The sequence below is a fragment of the Ambystoma mexicanum genome, chromosome 1p, assembly GCF_040938575.1.
Source record: "Ambystoma mexicanum isolate Mex_15411 chromosome 1p, UKY_AmexF1_1, whole genome shotgun sequence".
NCBI lineage: Eukaryota > Metazoa > Chordata > Amphibia > Caudata > Ambystomatidae > Ambystoma > Ambystoma mexicanum.
The window spans coordinates 147,158,563-147,183,314 of NC_090921.1; the positions used below are offsets into that span (position 1 = coordinate 147,158,563).

At 48.8% G+C, this 24,752-nt stretch overlaps 1 protein-coding gene across 1 annotated transcript in view; it reads right to left on the reverse strand.

Moving 5' to 3' along the window:
- LOC138567288 (C-type mannose receptor 2-like) overlaps positions 1-24,752 on the reverse strand; it is a 74,071-nt gene that overhangs the window by 22,352 nt on the left and 26,967 nt on the right. Inside the window, exons 2-3 of the mRNA XM_069645344.1 lie at positions 12,328-12,467; positions 11,172-11,397 (exon numbers count right to left, since the gene is read on the reverse strand). Coding sequence (XP_069501445.1) covers positions 11,172-11,397; positions 12,328-12,467 — 366 coding nt within the window. The remainder of the gene's footprint in view (positions 1-11,171; positions 11,398-12,327; positions 12,468-24,752) is intronic.

Genomic DNA, 24,752 nt, shown 5'->3' on the forward strand with positions numbered 1-24,752 from the left:
TGACCGAACTGAATGAATCATTTTGTCACATGCTTCTGGCCTAGTCATTGTTGAAGGGGACACGCCCACTAGACAACTGGTCTAACGCCACCCTACAGTGACTCTGATCAACTTCCTGCTGGACCAACAGCAACACCTGCCAAGAACGTGATATAGCGAGGCAAGGATGCATGAGCCTGTACTCACATTTAGGTACCCAAGCAATGTATGGTGCACAAAAGGGTTTAGGGTCAAATAACAGCAGTACAAACATCTACAAGAACATGTGAATTCAAACTGAAAATGCAGAGGTCTATACAAAATCACAGGGCCCATGGTGAAATAATTACACAATACCACCACAGGCTGAGGAATATACAAAATCGACTCTAAGCACCCTTGTAAGGTGCAAGGTTACCCTAGGCTCTCCCCTTTAGTGGTCAGCCCTACTTTGTGATTTGTGTCCCTTTTCTAGGTCCCCTCATTTGTTGCTACTATTGTACTGTGATCTGTGTCCCTTAGGCTCTCACCCACTTTCTCGGTCCTCTCCTCAACAGTGGTTACTGTTGTACTGTGATCTGTGTCCCACCAGGCTCCCTCCTTCTCTCTATGTCCCCCTTCTTCTTGGTTACTGTTGTTCTGTGAACTGTGTCCCATTAGACTCTCTTCCACTCTCTAGGACCCCACCCTGCTGGGGGCACCGTTTGTACTGTTGAGTGTACCTTTCTGCCCATTCTGTGTGTTCCCAGCTGTGCGCATCCTGCGTGTAGCAACACATGCTTGGCAACTCTCATCTCTCTTTCGCTCTCTCCTACTTCCTCCTCGCACCCTGCATGGTGCTTTCCATCTCCCCTCTCTTCTCCAACTGCTACTCTATCTCCTAACCTATACCTCTCACTAAGTTGGGAAGGAAGAAGTTAAAGAGGGACATCCTGGTCTCCAACACAGGTCTTCCTATCGCTGATACCTATATCAGTGCTTCCTCCAGACAGATGCTTACCGACATCCTCTTTGTTGTTCCCTCTCCAGACCTATGGACCCCTCATATGGTCTCTGGTCTATCTCCTTTTTCCTCCTCTCCCATTAATGGTGACACTCGGTGGGAGGTCCTCTTGGCAGGGCGTACCTCAAGCCTGTACCCACCCACTGAAGTCTTTCAAATGTGGCGACCTGCTCCATGTCGCTATTCTCAACTCCCGTCTGCTGTCAAACACTCCTCTGACATTTGCCACCTCCTTGAAGAACTTGACCCGGTTGTCCTCGCTCTCACCGAGACATGCTTAACAGCCATCTCTGTCACCAATTTTGACACTCTCCTCCCGGATGGCTACAAGATCCTCTCCGAACCCAGAACCAACTGTCCCGGAGGTGGAGTAGCTCTGATCTTTCCGGAGTGGCTCCTTGCTTCTGTCATTCCTACGCAAACCTACTCCTCCTTTGAGTGCCTGGTCTGCAGGTTCTCTATCTCCCGTGGCCTCTCTCTGACTGTGGCCACCATCTACAGGCCACCAGGCCAAGTTTCCCTCTTCCTCTTAGAGTGGGCTGACCTCTCCTCTTCTCTCCGTGCCTCTACCTCTCAACTTCTCCTCCTCTGGGACCTCAACATCCATCTAGATGCTTCTAATCCCTCCTCAGGGGTCTTCCGCAATCTTTACGACACTCTCTACATTCTACCCTCTGTGCCAACACACTCTGCCGGGCATACCTCGGATGTTCTCATCTCGTCAGACATCTCCCTCGCAAACCCTTGCATCACTCCTCTCTTTTGGACTAACCACTTTCTGCTCTCCTTTCAACTGACACTCTCTGTCCCCCAGGCTAAGCCCACCCCAGCACTGCCACCTACCTTCTCTGTCATTCGGCCCATGAAGCGTGTGTCAGTGGATGCCTTTGCTGCTACTTTCTCTGCTCCTCCCACGTCTGCGGTTGACTCACACTGTCATGAGAATCTGTCTGAAGCCTATCTCCAAGTGCAACTCTTGGTATGGCTCCGACCTCGCCACCCTGAAATGCAAGTGTAGGGTGGCTGAGAGAAAGTGGGGGGCATCGGGCGCATCCTCTGACAAAATGGCTTGCTGCCTACTCCAAAGGTAATACAGACTCTCTGCCCTGTCCAAGAAGAGAGCCCACATCCAAGCCTGCATCTCTGCGGCCTCTAACAATATGGCCAAACTGTTTAAAATCTGCAAGAAGCTGGCCAATCCTTCTGCACTCTTCATCTCTCCTGTTTCCTCACAGGCCCTCTGGACGGCTCTGGCCTCTCACTTCACCACTAAAGCTCAGGACACCCTGTCCTCTCTCTCCTCTTCCTCTCCCTGTACCTCTCTCAGCCCCCATCTGGCTGCATCTCCCTCTCCTCTTCCTTTCTCCTCTTTCTCTCCGACTACACCTGACAAGGTTTCGAGACAAGTCTGATCTATGAAAGTGTGGTCCAAACAGGTGCTCCCCTGCTCCTCGGCAACCATCAAGGACCACTTTGTCACCCTCGCTCCAGCCATGACCGATTTCTGCAATCACTCTTTTGCCACTGGAACTTCCCCTCTCTCCTCAAGCTCTCCCTTATGCACCCCCTCCTCAAAAAACCCTCTGCTAATCCTACCTGTGTGGCAAACTATCACCCGATCTCTATCACTCCTTTTCTGGGCAAACTCCTGGAAAATCTAGCTATCTCCCAGCTTACTCTGGAAACTGCTCTGCTGAACACTCGTGAAGATCTGCTCACTGATCTCGATTCAAGCCTTCCTTCTGTCCTCATCCTCCTTGACCTTTCCTCTGCTTTTGACACAGTCAATCATGCCATCCTGATCAATCGACTCCATGAGAACCTGGACACCATGGATCAGGCCCTGGAGTGGTTGTCCACCTTCCTCCTGGACCGACCCTCACATGTCCAACTTGGGTTTTTTCTCTCCACCACCTCTCTCTCTACATGTGGTGTTCACTGGGGCTCTAGCCTCTCACCATGGCTTTTCAATGTCTACTTGGCCCCTTTGGCCCACCTTATCTCAACCTTCTCCTCTAACTTTCAGTGTTATGCAGAGGGCACTCATCTCTCCTTCAGGCTCCCCTCAGCCTCCTCTCCTCTTTCGCTCATTCCTGACTGTCTATCCAGGATTCAGGATTGGTGCACCTCCAACGATATCTACCTTAATGCCAATAAGACTGAGATCCTTCTCATTGGGAAGCCTTCTCACGCTCTCCCTCTCTCACTCTGGCCACCATCCTTGGGCCCTCTTCCTGCTCCTTCCTGTGAGGCTAAGAACCTTGGTGTCATCTTTGACTCCACCCTCTCCTTCTCTCCTTACATCTCTGATGTCTCTAAGTCAAACTATCAGATGCACCTCCTCAGAGGTATTCTTCCTTGTCTCACTTTCCCCCAGAAGTTCACTGTCTCCAGAGCTCTGATCCTGTATAGGCTGGACTATTGTAACAGCCTCTTTCTAAATCTTCCTGCCTCTACTCTACGCCCTTTGCAACTTATCCAGAAGAGGACTGCAAGACTTGTCCTTGGCCTCAAGCCCAGGCATCGTATCTCTCCAGTCCTGAATCTCTCCACTGGCTCCCTGTGGCTGCAAGGATCAAGTTCAGGACCCTCTGCATTGTCCACAAGGCTTTCTGGGGCCGGGGGCCTCACTATATCCAAATCTCTCTTACTAGGCACTTTCCCTCACAAGCCCTCCGTTCATCCACCTCCAATTCTCTGAGGGTCAGACGCTTCTCCATGCAGAGAGTGGGGAGGTAAATCTCTCTCTTTGGCTGGGGCATCTCTCTGGAACAGCCTCCCTGTCTCTCTCAAACTTGAGCAGGACCATCTAATGGTCCGGAAGCAACTCAAGACCTTCCTTTTCGCTTCGGCTTTCTCTCGCCCGCTCCCTTGCGGATGTCCCTGTCTGCTGCGAACTCTGGTTACCTGGCCAACCATTGAACTTACAGTACCAGGCTCCTGCACGACCAGTTGCCCTTGCACTGCCTCTGGGCCTCCCAACCACTTAAGGGACTGTATCTTTAACCCTACAGTCCCCTGACTCTCTGCACTTATGACCCACCAACCGAAGTGCTTACAAGCTACTTGCACTCTCCCTCCCCCATGGCACTTCTCCCCTTCCCGCACTTGTGCGATCTGAATGACACAAGTTCTAGTAAGATCATTGTTTTGTCCTCCCTCTGTCTTCCCTCCCTTGTCTAAGCACTTGGGTACAGATGGGTTATAAATGACTTATCATATCATATATCCCTTTTCAAACCCACCACTCGTCTACACAAAACAAGCATCACCTTCCGTCAGCCAGATGAACGGCTCGTCTTAAAAAAAAAGAATATCACTGATCCTCTTGGCAAATGCACTATTTCTCTTCACAAAACAAATGCCATCGTTCTCATCGCAAATGTACTAACCTCTTCACCAAAGGAGTGCAACTAGGCTAAAATGTCAGAAGGGGGGTGGCTAAACCTTTAAATGTTAGGTGAAGGGCTCATTTCAGAGTCTGTTGGGGAGGGGCAAACGTACTTGCTTCGGGGCCTCTAACTTCTGTACACATTCTAATGGGACTATTCTAGTGCAGCTTCAATGTTACAAGCAGTTAACTCTCTCCTTGAACTCTGAAAGCACCCACTTGCGCACTGCTGTGATAATGAGCTGTCTCCTTCCAATCGCTCCCCTGACATGCAAGTTCTAACACCCCATCACAATTAAAAATGGGTGCATAGAATGCAGGTATTAACAGTGAAACGCTTTACATTAGTAATTGCCAGGCCTGTGTTAACTGTGCAGCCGCAGCACGGTTTATTGTCCGTGTCCTACCATGGCTCTCTAGATCAGCTTGGTCAAGTCAACATATGGCAACATTTCAGAGGGTGCGGGGTTGGCATTTACGTCACTGGTCCCACATACAAATGTTCTACTCCGTTCTAAAACAAACATCACAGTCATTCATAACAAGCACACTACTACCTTTACAAAATGAATGTCACTGTTCATCACTGGAAGTGTAGGACTGGCAGCTATGGGCGTAATTTTAGGGGGGACAAGGGTGTTTGTGCCCCCAACATTCGTGGCACACCATTTTGATAGTACCCCTCATTTGGCAGGGGCCCCTTTCATTCACATGTCATGTCCTGATCAACATTTTCAGCAAAGTAACTCAACGTAGTGCCATCCATTCACCAAAGAGTGACTGGGACCTCTCGGTCCCCCACTTTGTGCGTGGATGGGAGTAGCCAAAGCGATGTGTGTTTGTAGGGGGGCGGTGGGGTCTGAGAAGCAGCGCCTCAGCTCAGTTCAATTAGCGCCCAGTATTCCCTCGGGGGACAGAATCAAGTGTTCCGGTCCCAGGAGGATAGCTCAGCGACAATGTGCTCGCCTTGGAAACAAGATGACACGAAGCAACACAGGTTTGATCCCTGGGTATGTGCTTAGAAACCTCTGGGTATTAAGCGTGTTATAAATATGCAACTAAGACATATTCCTGTAACAGGGCCTCAATGCCCCCGGCTGTGTGAGCACTTTAAAAAAATAAATAAATAAAAGTGCAGCTGACGCCAGCTGCCCGAGGGACTGCAGTGCTCAGGCAAGGGCAACTGCCGGAGCTGCGTTACATCTTGTTACAGCTCAATTCCTCTCATGCTCTCTAACCCATCACCAGAGGCGTATCCATACCGGCCTAAGCTCCAGGTTTAACCCTTAGACTCCAGGTTTTTACGTACTTAGCTGGGTCTCCGGGGAAGAGCATGGAGTCTCTGGGTTCCGGCCCTCCCTGTGTCTCCACCAAATTTGTGTGCTTTGATGCCTTTCCTGCCATGCAATACCAGCAGGTAACGCTGTGTCCTTCAGTGCTTCTTAGCATCACGTCTGACGGGAGTAAACGTTTCTTTGCTGTCCCTCCCACCGTCTCCCCGAAATGCACTCATGTTTGCCTTCACAGCGAGTTAACTGTAATGGAGGGCACACATTACGGCCTCAATGAAGGGCACACATTAGGGCCTCAACAATGGCGAACACGTGTTATGCCACATTGGGATAAAAAAAGCTAGTGTGTTGTGTTCGTAAGTTTTCATTATCATGTTGATAATGCACTCAGTTTACAATCACGTTCAAAATTGAATATATATTAGATTTGTGCTTATTACAATCCTGTGAGTTTATTAAACACATAGTTCCAAAGTCCCAGGCCCATGATTGTGCCCTCAATGCCCTCCCCAGTCTCCACCTCCAACCCGCCTCCCATCCCGCCTCCATGCCTGGTTTGTTCCTCCTTAGCGTGTTCGCCTGGCCTGGTGCCTAAGGTGCTCTTCCCTGAATGCCATCTGCCTCCCTGGCGCTGCAGGTGAGATAATTTCACTTTGAAAGGCTACTGAGCCTCTTTCTGAGCCCATCTCGCCATGTGATGCCCCCTCAGCATGGCCTTTGCACCCCCTTTCTCCCCTGCTCTTCCATCTTCCCTGCCCCCCTTCCCACCTCTCAGCCCGCCCCTGAACCGTAATTGGCCAGTTCATTCCTATTAAGTGACCTTCCCATGGCAGCCCTCTGCCCGGTAGCCCCTTTGGCTAAGGGCCCCAGGGCAAAGGGCGGCTCCAACGGAGGCGGCTCCAGAGAGTGTCTGGAGGGGAAGCCTGAGAAGCCAGCAGTTACTAGACACCAACAAAAACTGTAAGTGTGACATGGTTGGGGTGTAGAGCAATAACTCTACATCAGAAAGCCCCCGCCACTGTACCTTACATTTCCATAACATAGACTGCCATAGACTTAGCCCATGCATACTTAGAATGGTTTGTGACCACCAACCCAAATCTCTCCATGACAGTATTGAAAATGTTGTCTTGCATTGCATTAACATACTAATCAATGTTAACAAGTGTCACGGCTGGAGTACCTTTTGAACATTAGCATGCGCCGTATCTGGATGGGTTTGTGAGTGTTGACATGTGCCACACTTAGACGGAACTATGTAGGCCAGCATGTTAAATCTCATATAACCCACTAAGAACATAAGCTCAAACTCTCCGAATACTTATATCACTGAAAAACTCACACAACCATCTCTCGCACAGCAAGCTGCACACACTTCACCACACTGCAAACCATAAGCTGCAACAACAGCACACGCGAACTGATGCCAATCCAATACTTGCACCAAAACTCAGCCCCCGGTGTCCACCGAGTTGAAGCTGCCAACAGAACACCACTCCTCTCACTATCCTACTCCCTCTTCACCTTACTAACCCTTTCCACCTTCTCATTTACAGATCCGCCAGAGCGCCTGGGGTCCAATTCCATTGGTGACGGTGCGCTATATAAGTACCTTTGACATAACCTAAACTTAAATATATTCCAACGTGTGGGTGTGGCCTTGAAAACTTTTGGGCGGGGCATGATGTCTGGGTTTTTCATTTTGCAATGTTTCAGCCTCTACCTCTTGTTCGAATTTTAAGAATGTGCATCCAATTGGGAACAGGAGATATGTGACCACCCACTCAACTTCTTTTGATACTAATGCCTGGTGTTGTGCTTTTTCAACGTTGCCTGTTTTACATTAATATGTAAATCGTCATATGTACGTATTGATACAGATGTATACCCCTTGACATTACGCAATCCTTGACTACTAATCGGACACCCTTTGCTAGTCTCCACGACATGACAACATAGTTTCGCTGTCTTGGACTTCCTTGACATTTTCTCTATTCCGAGCACACCCGGTCTTTCTCTCATGAATACTCTTATCAGGAATACCCCTCTATTGAGAGCTCCCCTTAGCGGCGAGCATTATGTGTTAGTTTGCCTTCAGGTTCTTTAATTCTATTTTGTATTCGATTTCACTTGTAAACTCTCCATTGAGCTTGCGCACGCCGGCGGTGGACACTTATTTGTTTACATTTCATTTTTTCACGCAAGACGTGACTGTGACGTAATTCGCCTGACGCACATCACGCAGCAACGTCAACAAGCATGACGATGCGAACTTACACATGCGCATTCCATCGGATTGCTGCGCATGACTCGAACAATATCCTAGGCTGCCAGTATAAAAGAGACTTGCAACGGTACAGTCGCAGCTCCAGCTTGGCAGATGTGCCCTACCGTGAAGCTCCTTTTTACAGATAGACGTAAGTACGCCTCTACCTCTTACTACCGAACTTTCGACCCATGGTCCTCAGGCCTTTTTAGACACTCACCTCTACCACTTGCTTCTTAGTTCACAGCTATCTGAGGCCATTGAGCATTCTCTGCAGCTTTCCCAATCGGAAGACAGCCGCCAGAAATACTTTGCATCCAATGCAATTTCGATTACTTTACGACATCTAAGTTCTTTCTTTCCTTTCCTTTCCTCTACCCTGATCTGGTGTTCTAACCAATTTAGTTGTTATTATTCTTTAGAATATAGGACAATTTGAACCCCCCGACTAGAAAGTATTTTTTCTTATAAACCACTCTACCTTGGAGAATTAGCATCACTAGTTGTTTAAAATCTAATGGTTCCACATACGTGCATTATCCCTAAACTTTCCTGGAGACTGTAGCTAAGGCTTTATTTGACAATATGGTTATAATCGGAGTGACATACATAATAAGACGGTGTAAGCTAGTACTATTACAATGTGTTGTTCAAGTATTCCCTTGAAAATCGGTTTGTGAGTGTTGGCATGTGCCACACTTAGACGGAACTATGTAGGCCAGCATGTTAAATCTCATATAACCCACTAAGAACATAAGCTCAAACTCTCCGAATACTTATATCACTGAAAAACTCACACAACCATCTCTCGCACAGCAAGCTGCACACACTTCACCACACTGCAAACCATAAGCTGCAACAACAGCACACGCGAACTGATGCCAATCCAATACTTGCACCAAAGCTCAGCCCCTGGTGTCCACCGAGTTGAAGCTGCCAACAGAACACCACTCCTCTCACTATCCTACTCCCTCTTCACCTTACTAACCCTTTCCACCTTCTCATTTACAGATCCGCCAGAGCGCCTGGGGTCCAATTCCATTGGTGACGGTGCGCTATATAAGTACCTTTGACATAACCTAAACTTAAATATATTCCAACGTGTGGGTGTGGCCTTGAAAACTTTTGGGCGGGGCATGATGTCTGGGTTTTTCATTTTGCAATGTTTCAGCCTCTACCTCTTGTTCGAATTTTAAGAATGTGCATCCAATTGGGAACAGGAGATATGTGACCACCCACTCAACTTCTTTTGATACTAATGCCTGGTGTTGTGCTTTTTCAACGTTGCCTGTTTTACATTAATATGTAAATCGTCATATGTACGTATTGATACAGATGTATACCCCTTGACATTACGCAATCCTTGACTACTAATCGGACACCCTTTGCTAGTCTCCACGACATGACAACATAGTTTCGCTGTCTTGGACTTCCTTGACATTTTCTCTATTCCGAGCACACCCGGTCTTTCTCTCATGAATACTCTTATCAGGAATACCCCTCTATTGAGAGCTCCCCTTAGCGGCGAGCATTATGTGTTAGTTTGCCTTCAGGTTCTTTAATTCTATTTTGTATTCGATTTCACTTGTAAACTCTCCATTGAGCTTGCGCACGCCCGCGGTGGACACTTATTTGTTTACATTTCATTTTTTCACGCAAGACGTGACTGTGACGTAATTCGCCTGACGCACATCACGCAGCAACGTCAACAAGCATGACGATGCGAACTTACACATGCGCATTCCATCGGATTGCTGCGCATGACTCGAACAATATCCTAGGCTGCCAGTATAAAAGAGACTTGCAACGGTACAGTCGCAGCTCCAGCTTGGCAGATGTGCCCTACCGTGAAGCTCCTTTTTACAGATAGACGTAAGTACGCCTCTACCTCTTACTACCGAACTTTCGACCCATGGTCCTCAGGCCTTTTTAGACACTCACCTCTACCACTTGCTTCTTAGTTCACAGCTATCTGAAGCCATTGAGCATTCTCTGCAGCTTTCCCAATCGGAAGACAGCCGCCAGAAATACTTTGCATCCAATGCAATTTCGATTACTTTACGACATCTAAGTTCTTTCTTTCCTTTCCTTTCCTCTACCCTGATCTGGTGTTCTAACCAATTTAGTTGTTATTATTCTTTAGAATATAGGACAATTTGAACCCCCCGACTAGAAAGTATTTTTTCTTATAAACCACTCTACCTTGGAGAATTAGCATCACTAGTTGTTTAAAATCTAATGGTTCCACATACGTGCATTATCCCTAAACCTTCCTGGAGACTGTAGCTAAGGCTTTATTTGACAATATGGTTATAATCGGAGTGACATACATAATAAGACGGTGTAAGCTAGTACTATTACAATGTGTTGTTCAAGTATTCCCTTGAAAATCGACATTTGTATCCCAACAACATTTTCTAAAGTCGTTATGATTTGTTTTAACCAATCACCATCTGTTGTGAGTGTAATAACAGACAGAAGTGCTATGAATTTATGTAACGGGCTAAAAATATGATCTATGTCCTCTTTATTCATTTCTATAGAAAATTTGAAAAACTGTGCCATTGCCCCTGAAGAAGAGTTGTTTTACTCGAAACGCGTTGGGCACCATCATGTACTATGTACAATAAAGAAAACGATATTCATCAGAATCTTTGTTTCTTCATAATATTCTTTACATGCTCAATGAAAATGGTGTTTGTACCATGAAAACTGTTTGCTATGAATAACTGAATGCTAAATCTCGCTTGAAATAATATGCAAAATAATATGCAAAATAAGTATCTAAAATCTTCTTTAGTTATTGATCTGTATTTACAGATACTCGATAGTGTGCAGGGGACGGGAGTTCCCAAAGTCTCTTTGGGAACAACCACATTTTTTCATTTTCCAATGTATGCAGGTATGGGTGCATCGCGCACTTAACATGAACACTCCTGCCTTTAAACAAGTATCAGACAATTAGTACTCTCACAGCAAGGGCACAACAACTTCTCTATACAAAATAAATAACACGCATTGATGGTTGAGTATATCTCTTCATCGTGCCCATGGCACACACTCCAAGCAACAGACACAGATCACTCGTTGCACCTGCTCTACTTAAAAAAAAATAATCTGACTAAACAAATCACAAAATACACCATCCGTCTCAACAGAGACGCTTTTCAGTATTTAAAAAAAAGCAGACCGATTGGCTTTGCCGCTGCTTGTTCTTTCTGTGAGGATGGTGCATCCTACCTTGGTAGCAGATAAAGTTGCGTTGTTCGTGGCAGCGGTCTTCATTCCATGTCGATCCGTCCCCTGCTTCCATCTTGGCGCATGATCTATCTATGTTGTCGTCTGGCATTTGATACCAACGGCGGAAATCGTCGTCGATGCCATTGCTCCAAAGCCACTGTGTTACATTACACCGGTATAGACCTATCCAAGCGGTCGTCGGCCATTGCGATATCTTGTTTTTCACCTGGCCACCAGGGAGACACAAAAACAGCTTGACTGACACAGAATCGTAGACATCCAAGCACGGTTTTGACAACGTGGATTAAGGCGTTGACAATTCACTAGTCACATGTATGTAAGAATACACGTTATCCTGACTTAATTGTCCATGGGTTTGTTTAATCAAAAATGTAATCAACTAAGCCTTGCTTGTCCACGGAATAAAAATGATAATTCGATAAATGGATTAAAGCTAAATCTAGAGAGAGCGGAGAAAAGTGACTATATTTGGAAGTGGACTTGTGCAAGGCATTCCCTTGGTGTGAATATTGATCCATTGTTGGTGGATAATGGTAGGCACACTTAGCCAACCTTGACAACAGTTGGGAAAACACCCTACAAGTCTCTTTGGGAGTGATATTTTGCCAACCGCAAAGAGCACGTCTTGTTAGCACTTCAGGCCAGATTCTGAGGTGCGTGTAAAATAAGAAAAGTGATGTTCTTTGGTGGAACAACACTTTTCTTTACAGCACCATATTCTGTCAAAGAAAGAATATGCCATAATGACATCAAACTCTCCACTCTTGCATGTCCCTGATTTATGTTCCTACAGCAGCCCTAGTGACCATCACTAATGCAGGGCAGACGCTGTGCCCTACCTCTGACATGCTGACATGAATGTCTCCACGCTTGCTTGTCCCTGATTTATGTTCCGACGGTTGTATACTAATTGACCTTTTCACAATTGACCTCGGGAGAATTGACCTAATTTAGAAGGTCAATTAGGACATATATGCAGGGGGAACCCCCCCGCAACCCCTCACCCAATCCAAAAACCCCTGCAACCCTCCACCCAATCCCCTTATAATATTTATAATCCAAAACCAACCCAATACATATATAAAATAAATAAGAGCTTCACTCCCTTAGTATCAGACTGTAGTGCTTCACTCACTGCATTGAACTCTGCGTTGTTGCTCATGAATGCAAGTTCTTTGTAGTTCGCGCGGCAGAATTTGCGGGCCTCGGTCCATGATTTGTGAGTCTGTATGTAGAAATACTCTCTCGCTGCATGGGCCCCGGTGGCACAGAGAGCTGCAAGGTGGAGAGAGATAGAAAGCGGCATTAGAGGATTGTGAACGGAAAATGGGTTAAAACAAGTTACTATGAAATTGGAGAAGGACGAGAAATGTGAGCGGCGAAGTCAGCAGTGCCATCGAGGGACACCAGGCACAAATATTCCTTGGAAGACATTAGGCTGCATTTATTATTACACATCTTACATCATCAAAATGCGACGGACCATGACACCATCAACTATTACGTCATCAATTATGTCATTGTTATGTCATCAATCTATCATCATTGATGTCATCATTACGTACTTAAGCGTGGCGAGGTGGCAGTGGCCATCCCCCTCCCATGCTCTGGGATGGGCCTGAAGGAAATCTCTGACCCCCTAAACCGAGCAGACCTCTCCCCTTGCACGGGCCAGTGAGGACCGTTCTATGAGCCCCTGGCCTGACACCTCACCGCTCCTAACCTAGGACCATAACCTGCATTAAGCCCTACATTTCCCTTCCCGTGCTATCAGTGACACAAATGGTTAAGCTCATAGCTCAGCTCAATAAAATGATCCTCAACCTACCGCCACAGTACCGCTGGCCTACCGGCCAATCCACTGTCCCTTCTAGGTATATGAAACAAGACAAATTAAACATATTGGATGCTAGACCAGCCCACACCAAAACCTAGCCAACACTGGAGATGGGCGCCCTCGCGGGTGCCATAACCCCCTGACTGTCCTGACACGCCCAACACAGGCCTAGCGAGACCGTTCTTCCGGCCCGCGAGAGAGCCCAATCTGTTCATAATTCCATTCAACCTCCTCCTACATTAGTCCCCTCTATTCTTAGCACTGGGGAGTGGACCCCAACCCTCAACCGATACCCAGGCGTCTACTGATCCCAGCCTGCAACCCGTGGCCACCTGATCCTTAATGTCTGCCCCCCCTCCACCACCATCGGCCTGAAGTCCCCCCAGCCCTACTGGAGGTTGGACCGGCTATCCTGACATATGGCGACAGACAACAGAGCTGCCACCTGGGAGACGGGAGGCAATCTTCCATCACGTGAGCCCCCCCTCACGAACCAACGACGGGCACACTTGTCCATTATTATGGGCACATCCCAAGTGAAGGGAGCTCACTTCACCCGCAACACCCTCTCAGAACGATACCCACGGAGCCCACAGACCCTCTGCCTGTGTCCAGCACCCCCGGGTCCCGTCCCCCACAGAACCTCCCTGTCTAAAGCCCCCCAGCCCTGCTCGATGTGGGACCCACACAAACAGTTGGCTTTGGACGCCAGGACTTCCGCCAAGGGAGAAACCTCTATCACAACAACATTTCCCAAGACATGACAATGGAGCGCCTGTTACTTAGCCTGGGCCCATGCCCATCCGAAAGGTGTGGCCCGTCACGTGGCACACCCCATGAGCAATGATACCCAGGGATCCCACAGATCCTCAGCCTGCGTCCAGCACTCCCAGATCTTGATCTCCCGGCCCCCGCAGACCCTAACTGCGTCAAAGGCCCCCATCGCTGCTCACAGCGGGACCTTGCACACAAATGGCTCCAGACACCAGGACTGCCGCCACAGGGCAATCCTCCACCACACGCACAACTGAAACACTTGTCACTCAGCACGGGCTAATGCCCGGCCGAAAAGGTGAGCACCCCAGCCACACTTCCTGCGAAAGATACCTAGGATAGCCCGCTGACCCTCGGCCTCAGTCCAGCACCCCCGGACCACGATCTCCCAGCCCCCACAGATCCTAACTGCCCTGATGCCTCTCTGTGGGACCTTGCCCACAAACGGCCCTGGACGCCAAGACTGCTGCCAGGGGCAAGCATCTCTCACAACCCCCTGTGAAACCGTACCTGGGAAGACCACAGACCACCAGTCCGCGTCCATTGCCCTGCAGAACCCGGCTGCCCGAAGCCCTCCAGAGCCTGCTCGCGTTGGGACCCCCACACCAATGTAGCTCCAGAATGGGGATTGCTGCCAGGGGGCACCTATCTAATGTAGAGGCCCCCACCTAAGGCCATGACCACATACACCCGGCACTCAGCATTGCAACCTCTTGTGATCGCTCCCTATTGAGAATGAAAGACAACTGATGACCACATGCGAAAGGCCAACCCCACCCCTGTGCACGCACTCCTTCCCTGTGAATGGATGGTCTCACCCGCTAGCGACTGCCTACTATATGTAGAAGGAGAGAGCCTGCTCCAGCCAGGCCTCTACTCCCACCCCTTACCCACTGATTGTATCCTCTGTTTGTGCGCTTCCCGTCGCTATTGTTAACCGCACTGGATAAATGAGTCTCATAACCTGACTCACCGCACCAGATGTGCAAATCCAATATGCCGCCAATGCCTAGATTTGGGAACCTTATTCCAGCCAGTGTCCCAACTATTTTCAATATGCTGCATGAATCCCACAAACCCAACTACCCACGACAATGGCTCAGACTACCCACTGTCAAGGCTTAGCCTTGGGACTCTCGTTCCAGACCATGACCTTGTTGCTTGAAACAGGCCGCTATTCTATTTGTCCGGCGTTGCCCGATACACATTCCGTAAAATTGCACAATTTGCACCCCCATTTCCTCCCAGAAATATCCACAGCAAACCTCCAGTACAATCCGCCCTGAAAAGGAAATCATTGCCATTTTGTCCCTGTACCCAAATCGGCAAACTTAAATGAGGATAACCCCCTGCGGAAACTGCAAATACCCCCTCAACCAGCACCTGTCACACACACACAAAGATGGTAGGTCATACAGTATCAATCCTCTTTGAGAAAATTATGTGGGGAGTACCCCAGAATCCTGGCCCATCCAGCGGCCCCTCACAAGTTACTGGTGCCCGGCTCCCACTCTGCACTCTCCTAATGCTGAGGTACCATCCCATCCACCCTAACAGCCCCTCTGGTGGCCCTTCCTAAGGAGACCATCAACCCCGCATCTCCGTACTGCCAGGAACCACCTCTCAATAGGCCCATACCTGCTGCCCAGCTGAGAACAGCAACAAATGAGGCAACCACGGAGCAGTATACATAACAAAACAAACCACAGAGAAGGGTACAATCCTGAAGAACCTCGGTACACCAACCAAAGATGAGGGATAGCTTTTGGTGTCAAGCACTTCCGAAACTGGACCTCCGACCTACAAATCATCGAGCCTGCATCTTCATACTGCCAGGAAAACCACCTCCCATAGACCCACACCTGCTGCCCAGCTGAGAACAACAGCAACAAATGAGGCATCACGGAGCAGTATACATAACAAAACAAACCACAGAGAAGGGCACAATCCTGAAGAACCTCGGTACACCAACCAAAGATGAGGGATAGCTTTTGGTGTCAAGCACTTCCGAAACTGGACCTCCGACCTACAAATCATCGAGCCTGCATCTTCATACTGCCAGGAAAACCACCTCCCATAGACCCACACCTGCTGCCCAGCTGAGAACAACAGCAACAAATGAGGCAACCACGGAGCAGTATACATAACAAAACAAACCACAGAGAAGGGCACAATCCTGAAGAACCTCGGTACACCAACCGAAGGTGAGGGATAGCTTTTGGCACCAAGCACTTCCCGAAACTAGACCTCCAACCTACAAATCATCAACCCTGCATCTTCATACTGCCAACAAAACCACCTCCCATTGACCCACACCTGCTGCCCAGCTGAGAACAACAGCAACAAATGAGGCAACCACGGAGCAGTATACATAACAAAACAAACCACAGAGAAGGGCACACTCCTGAAGAAGCACGGTACACCAACCGAAGGGGCGGGGTAGCTTTTGGTGCTAAGCGCTTCCCGAAACTGGACCTCGGACCTACAAATCATCGACCCTGCATCTTCATACTGCCAGGAAAACCACCTCCCATAGACCCACACCTGCTGCCCAGCTGAGAACAACAGCAACGAATGAGGCAACCACGGAGCAGTATACATTACAAAACAAACCACAGAGAAGGGCACAATCCTGAAGAACCTCGGTACACCAACCGAAGGTGAGGGATAGCTTTTGGCACCAAGCACTTCCCGAAACTAGACCTCCAACCTACAAATCATCAACCCTGCATCTTCATACTGCCAACAAAACCACCTCCCATTGACCCACACCTGCTGCCCAGCTGAGAACAACAGCAACAAATGAGGCAACCACGGAGCAGTATACATAACAAAACAAACCACAGAGAAGGGCACACTCCTGAAGAACCACGGTACACCAACCGAAGGGGCGGGGTAGCTTTTGGTGCTAAGCGCTTCCCGAAACTGGACCTCGGACCTACAAATCATCGACCCTGCATCTTCATACTGCCAGGAAAACCACCTCCCATAGACCCACACCTGCTGCCCAGCTGAGAACAACAGCAACGAATGAGGCAACCACGGAGCAGTATACATAACAAAACAAACCACAGAGAAGGGCACTCTCCTGAAGAACCACGGTACACCAACCGAAGGGGCGGGGTAGCTTTTGGCACCACGCACTTCCCGAAACTAGACCTCCAACCTACAAATCATCAACCCTGCATCTTCATACTGCCAACAAAACCACCTCCCATTGACCCACACCTGCTGTCCAGCTGAGAACAACAGCAACAAATGAGGCAACCACGGAGCAGTATACATAACAAAACAAACCACAGAGAAGGGCACACTCCTGAAGAGCCACGGTACACCAACCGAAGGGGCGGGGTAGCTTTTGGTGCTAAGCGCTTCCCGAAACTGGACCTCGGACCTACAAATCATCGACCCTGCATCTTCATACTGCCAGGAAAACCACCTCCCATAGACCCACACCTGCTGCCCAGCTGAGAACAACAGCAACAAATGAGGCAACCACGGAGCAGTATACATAACAAAACAAACCACAGAGAAGGGCACTCTCCTGAAGAACCACGGTACACCAACCGAAGGGGCGGGGTAGCTTTTGGTGCCAATCGCTTGCCGAAACTGGACCTCGGACCTACAAATCATCGACCCTGCATCTTCATACTGACAGGAAAACCACCTCCCATAGACCCACATCTGCTGCCCAGCTGAGAACAACAGCAACAAATGAGGCAACCACGGAGCAGTGTACATTACAAAACAAACCACAGAGAAGGGCACAATCCTGAAGAACCTCGGTACACCAACCGAAGGTGAGGGATAGCTTTTGGCGCCAAGCGCTTCCCGAAACTGGACCTCCAACCTACAAATCATCGACCCTGCATCTTCATACTGCCAACAAAACCACCTCCCATTGACCCACACCTGCTGCCCAGCTGAGAACAACAGCAACAAATGAGGCAACCACGGAGCAGTATACATAACAAAACAAACCACAGAGAAGGGCACTCTCCTGAAGAACCACGGTACACCAACCGAAGGGGCGGGGTAGCTTTTGGTGCCAATCGCTTGCCGAAACTGGACCTCGGACCTACAAATCATCGACCCTGCATCTTCATACTGACAGGAAAACCACCTCCCATAGACCCACATCTGCTGCCCAGCTGAGAACAACAGCAACAAATGAGGCAACCACGGAGCAGTATACATAACAAAACAAACCACAGAGAAGGGCACACTCCTGAAGAACCACGGTACACCAACCGAAGGGGCGGGGTAGCTTTTGGTGCTAAGCGCTTCCCGAAACTGGACCTCGGACCTACAAATCATCGACCCTGCATCTTCATACTGCCAGGAAAACCACCTCCCATAGACCCACACCTGCTGCCCAGCTGAGAACAACAGCAACGAATGAGGCAACCACGGAGCAGTATACATAACAAAACAAACCACAGAGAAGGGCACTCTCCTGAAGAACCACGGTACACCAACCGAAGGGGCGGGGTAGCTTTTGGCACCACGCACTTCCCGAAACTAGACCTCCAACCTACAAATCATCAACCCTGCATCTTCATACTGCCAACAAAACCACCTCCCATTGACCCACACCTGCTGTCCAGCTGAGAACAACAGCAACAAATGAGGCAACCACGGAGCAGTATACATAACAAAACAAACCACAGAGAAGGGCACACTCCTGAAGAACCACGGTACACCAACCGAAGGGGCGGGGTAGCTTTTGGTGCTAAGCGCTTCCCGAAACTGGACCTCGGACCTACAAATCATCGACCCTGCATCTTCATACTGCCAGGAAAACCACCTCCCATAGACCCACACCTGCTGCCCAGCTGAGAACAACAGCAACAAATGAGGCAACCACGGAGCAGTATACATAACAAAACAAACCACAGAGAAGGGCACTCTCCTGAAGAACCACGGTACACCAATCGAAGGGGCGGGGTAGCTTTTGGTGCCAATCGCTTGCCGAAACTGGACCTCGGACCTACAAATCATCGACCCTGCATCTTCATACTGACAGGAAAACCACCTCCCATAGACCCACATCTGCTGCCCAGCTGAGAACAACAGCAACAAATGAGGCAACCACGGAGCAGTATACATTACAAAACAAACCACAGAGAAGGGCACTCTCCTGAAGAACCACGGTACACCAACCGAAGGTGAGGGATAGCTTTTGGCGCCAAGCGCTTCCCGAAACTGGACCTCCAACCTACAAATCATCGACCCTGCATCTTCATACTGCCAACAAAACCACCTCCCATTGACCCACACCTGCTGCCCAGCTGAGAACAACAGCAACAAATGAGGCAACCACGGAGCAGTATACATAACAAAACAAACCACAGAGAAGGGCACAATCCTGAAGAACCTCGGTACACCAACCGAAGGGGCGGGGTAGCTTTTGGTGCCAATCGCTTGCCGAAACTGGACCTCGGACCTACAAATCATCGACCCTGCATCTTCATACTGACAGGAAAACCACCTCCCATAGACCCACATCTGCTGCCCAGCTGAGAACAACAGCAACAAATGAGGCAACCACGGAGCAGTATACATAACAAAACAAACCACAGAGAAGGGTACAATCCTGAAGAACCTCGGTACACCAACCGAAGGTGAGGGATAGCTTTTGGCGCCAAGCGCTTCCCGAAACTGGACCTCCAACCTACAAATCATCGACCCTGCATCTTCATACTGCCAACAAAACCACCTCCCATTGACCCACACCTGCTGCCCAGCTGAGAACAACAGCAACAAATGAGGCAACCACGGAGCAGTATACATAACAAAACAAACCACAGAGAAGGGCACAATCCTGAAGAACCTCGGTACACCAACCGAAGGGGCGGGGTAGCTTTTGGTGCCAATCGCTTGCCGAAACTGGACCTCGGACCTACAAATCATCGACCCTGCATCTTCATACTGCCAGGAAAACCACCTCCCATAGACCCACACCTGCTGCCCAGCTGAGAACAACAGCAACAAATGAGGCAACCACGGAGCAGTATACATTACAAAACAAACCACTGAGAAGGGCACTCTCCTGAAGAACCACGGTACACCAACCGAAGGTGAGGGATAGCTTTTGGCGCCAAGCGCTTCCCGAAACTGGACCTCCAACCTACAAATCATCGACCCTGCATCTTCATACTGCCAACAAAACCACCTCCCATTGACCCACACCTGCTGCCCAGCTGAGAACAACAGCAACAAATGAGGCAACCACGGAGCAGTATACATTACAAAACAAACCACTGAGAAGGGCACTCTCCTGAAGAACCACGGTACACCAACCGAAGGGGCGGGGTAGCTTTTGGTGCCAATCGCTTGCCGAAACTGGACCTCGGACCTACAAATCATCGACCCTGCATCTTCATACTGACAGGAAAACCACCTCCCATAGACCCACATCTGCTGCCCAGCTGAGAACAACAGCAACAAATGAGGCAACCACGGAGCAGTATACATTACAAAACAAACCACAGAGAAGGGCACTCTCCTGAAGAACCACGGTACACCAACCGAAGGTGAGGGATAGCTTTTGGCGCCAAGCGCTTCCCGAAACTGGACCTCCAACCTACAAATCATCGACCCTGCATCTTCATACTGCCAACAAAACCACCTCCCATTGACCCACACCTGCTGCCCAGCTGAGAACAACAGCAACAAATGAGGCAACCACGGAGCAGTATACATTACAAAACAAACCACTGAGAAGGGCACTCTCCTGAAGAACCACGGTACACCAACCGAAGGGGCGGGGTAGCTTTTGGTGCCAATCGCTTGCCGAAACTGGACCTCGGACCTACAAATCATCGACCCTGCATCTTCATACTGCCAGGAAAACCACCTCCCATAGACCCACACCTGCTGCCCAGCTGAGAACAACAGCAACAAATGAGGCAACCACGGAGCAGTATACATTACAAAACAAACCACTGAGAAGGGCACTCTCCTGAAGAACCACGGTACACCAACCGAAGGTGAGGGATAGCTTTTGGTGCCAATCGCTTGCCGAAACTGGACCTCGGACCTACAAATCATCGACCCTGCATCTTCATACTGCCAGGAAAACCACCTCCCATAGACCCACACCTGCTGCCCAGCTGAGAACAACAGCAACAAATGAGGCAACCACGGAGCAGTATACATTACAAAACAAACCACTGAGAAGGGCACACTCCTGAAGAACCACGGTACACCAACCGAAGGGGCGGGGTAGCTTTTGGTGCCAAGCGCTTCCCGAAACTGGACCTCCAACCTACAAATCATCGACCCTGCATCTTCATACTGCCAACAAAACCACCTCCCATTGACCCACACCTGCTGCCCAGCTGAGAACAACAGCAACAAATGAGGCAACCACGGAGCAGTATACATTACAAAACAAACCACTGAGAAGGGTAAAATCCTAATCCTTCGCTAGAAGTTAATGGAAACTAGTAAAAACCTTTCTCAAATAATGTTCGCCCGTTCCAGCATTTCTAGGACCATGGCTCTCCAAAACCTAGCTTGAGTGAAAAACAGTACCGGTTAAATGCCATGTCCAATACTTGACGCCCCACCGTGAAATACTGCTGCAGTATGTGGCATTGCTGCTATCATACTGTCGAGACCGGATACAATTGTGAATGTTAGCAGGTGCCACACTTGGTTGGGATTGTGGACATTGGCCTGCGCCGCACCCAGATAGAGTTGTGGGTGTTGGAAGGTGCTGGACTTGGTTGGAACTGTCAATGTTGGCCTGTGCCGTCTGTGTAGTGGGGGATGGCATTTCATTACCGCACAAAGGCGCGGTAATGAAATAGTCGCAACTTTGAATTGACATTTTGGTACTATTCGCATAAATCTGCTCTTCAGGAATGTATTTTCCACTTTTTCTAAGCCATGTGCATCCACATAGCCCCACATTTCTACTTAATAGGAGGCAGATGTGAGTGCCTGTTTCCTGTACAGTTCTTTCTGTGGCTACCATAACGACTGACAAAACTCTGCATCCAACCACTATGTTTTTCAAGACTAACGCGCTTTATCTACTTGAGAGATCGCAAGCCCATTCTCGTGAAGCCTGATCTCCAAGTAATCATACAATGTGACTTGCTCTAGACTCTATTGTTTTGCAAATTGTGGCTGAAACACCATGGACTTAGTTTTGCCGATAGTTAGGGTGAGTTTTAAGTCCTCACATTTTTCCACAAATGACGCCAGGGCCACTCTAATGCCCTGCAGTGTGGTAGAAAACAACACTGCGTCATCCGAGGAAAAAAAGAGCTGGATATCTCCCGGTGCCTAACTTGGGAAGGTCTAAACAGTCCAGCAGTAAAGCTGTGATGACCTACTCAATATAAACGCAGAACAAAAGGGGGGGGGGCGAGGACACACCCCTGCCTCACCCCTTTGGTGACACTGAATTGGAGTGTAACCTCCCCAGCCAGCCCATGACAGACCACAGCTCTTTCTCAATATAGAGGGATTGCACAATCGATATCAAACTACTTGGCCTTTTTCTTCTCTTTAGGAACTGCCAAAGTTGGTCCTGTGGTACTCCATCAAAGGTCTTTAGATCTACAAAGATGGCGTACAATTTGGCCCTCCTCAAAGATGGTGTATTTCTCCACTAGCACGAATAGGCAGAAGCGTTGGTTGACTGTGCCCTTGCCTTTTTAAAAGCCCGCCTGGAGGGTGTGAAGGATTTTATGATCATCAACCCACTCCTGGAAGAAGTTCAGAATCACTTTGGCAAAGATCTTGCCAGTGTTGTCGAGAAGCGAGATCAGGCAATAATTAGCCAGTTGATCTCTCCCACCATTTTGTATATGGGGACTATTTTGGCATGTCGCCGTGACATAGGAATAGTGTTTGTGTTAATACAAGCTGTGAACAATTTCCATAGAACAGGGGCACACATCAACAACTCATCCTGTGAATTTCATGCATGCTCACTTACCCTAAGAAAACCTGCAAACCAACCTGGCCACCACAGGGAACAGCCAAAGGACATAGATCCATTTCTATTTCCATTTTTGCTATGAAGATGGAATACAAGCTGGAGGCGGGGGATGAAAGGAGCGGTACTCCAATCAGGGCTGAGGGAATGATGTGTGGATAGTTGGTTTGGGGGCGGGTGTTAGGTAAAATTTCACTTACTGTTATTTGACCCCTATATTTGTGAACCCCCCAACTTTTCTTTTTGTTTCAGTCTCCTGTCCTGACTTTCCGCTAGTGAAACACAGCCTTCAGCTGCACTCCACTGGGCTTTCACTCATTGTTTTGGGGAAAGTGACTTCTCCTTCAGACAGTCAGTACTGAGAAATGCTGTTTCTCTTAGTCTTATGACTATGTTGCCACTTTTGGCAACCGTATTTCTGTGTGTAAAGTAATTTACTGTACCACGCACCATGGTCTTTGCGTTTTAGGGACCCAGGCACCCCTTTAAGGATTTTTTGGTAACTGGAGAATGTGCCTAAAAGTAGACTTGTGGCAGCAGAAGCTTTATTATGTGTTTTTACATTTCTTCACCTAGCCCTACCGCACTTACCGCGTTTGGCTCATGACTGTGGCTAGAGCCCGTCATGGCTGTGCCACGAGGCCATTTATTCAGTTGGCCTTCCTCCTAGTCTTTGTGATCCGGGGAGTCCTTCTTTGCGGGTGAATTCACCCGCGAAAGGCAGTGATTTTCACAGGCTAATGCATGTCACGTGCATGGGCACCGAGGAGTTGGGCTGGGACTGTCTGGTCCCAATCTTGGTCTGGTCTAGCGCCTAGATGCCCTTGGGCCTTAGTTCTGCGCTTTATACATTTTCAAATAATAATAAATAATAATCCACACTACTGGTGACAGTATGTCTGGTGTGCACGAGAGCATGAGTGCCATAGTGATTCCTGATTGGACCACTGCTGGGGTGCATGAGTGGGGAAGATCTCATTGGCAGCTGTGTGTGAGCACTCACTGGACTTTGGGATATGAAGAGGGGACCTAAGTGCAGACCTGCCGATCACCCATAGGTCCGAATTGACCTATACACGAAGCCAAGTAAGCATCTAGAGAAGCAAAGCAGATCCAAGGACTATCCAGAACCGCGCAGAGAAGATTTGGCACCCTGAACCCGCTGTTGTACCGGTATAGCCCTGCTTTGTGTCTTCAAGTGTCCTGAGACCAGCTGCATTGGCACTGTCTTTGTCCTGCCTTCGTGACGAGAGATCCAGCTCCAGTTGCAAACTGGACCCGCATCTGGACCTCGGAGCGCCTGTGTACTTTGGAGTTTAACCAAGGAGGGGATTACGTACTCCAGGCGACCCTCTCCAAGACTGCCAAGTTTAGGCCCGGAGTGAGCTAAAGGCGGTGAGTAATCATACCACTTACCACTGGCCCCTAGTTCATCCAACCCGTTTTTACACACAAAGGATCTCTTGTGGTCCTTGCCTTGGCTTGGGTGGCTCTTGCTTCCCAAAGCCATAGGAAATTTGGGGACAGCTTTGTTCTCTGCAGTAGATCCTCCACTCACTCGCGGAACCGAATTTCCACACTCCAGAATCTCTTGCTAACTTTTCCTTCCCACTAAATATTGTTAATTGTAAGCTTTACGCATCACAGAGCGCTTTTATGCACAAGCCTGATAATGAGCGCAAGGCTCCAATCTTCATAGTTAGGGATATTCACCTCTGGAGTTGGCCAATGTATTAAAGTTTGTCTGCTTTCCCTACCGACAGGTTTTGGTGGGATACTGCACTTTACCGCATTGGCCAAAAAGTGTCTGTACATATATTTTACAAAGTGTGTGTTTATGTAGTGATATTTCTGTGTTCTTCATTATTCACTTAGTGTTTCGTCTGGGCCTAATAAATGGTGTGTCTTTGATAAACTACTGTCTGGCGGTAATTCTTGTCGTCCTACTGTGGGTGCTCACCCAAGACCTCAGATCACCCCCACTACTCCTGAG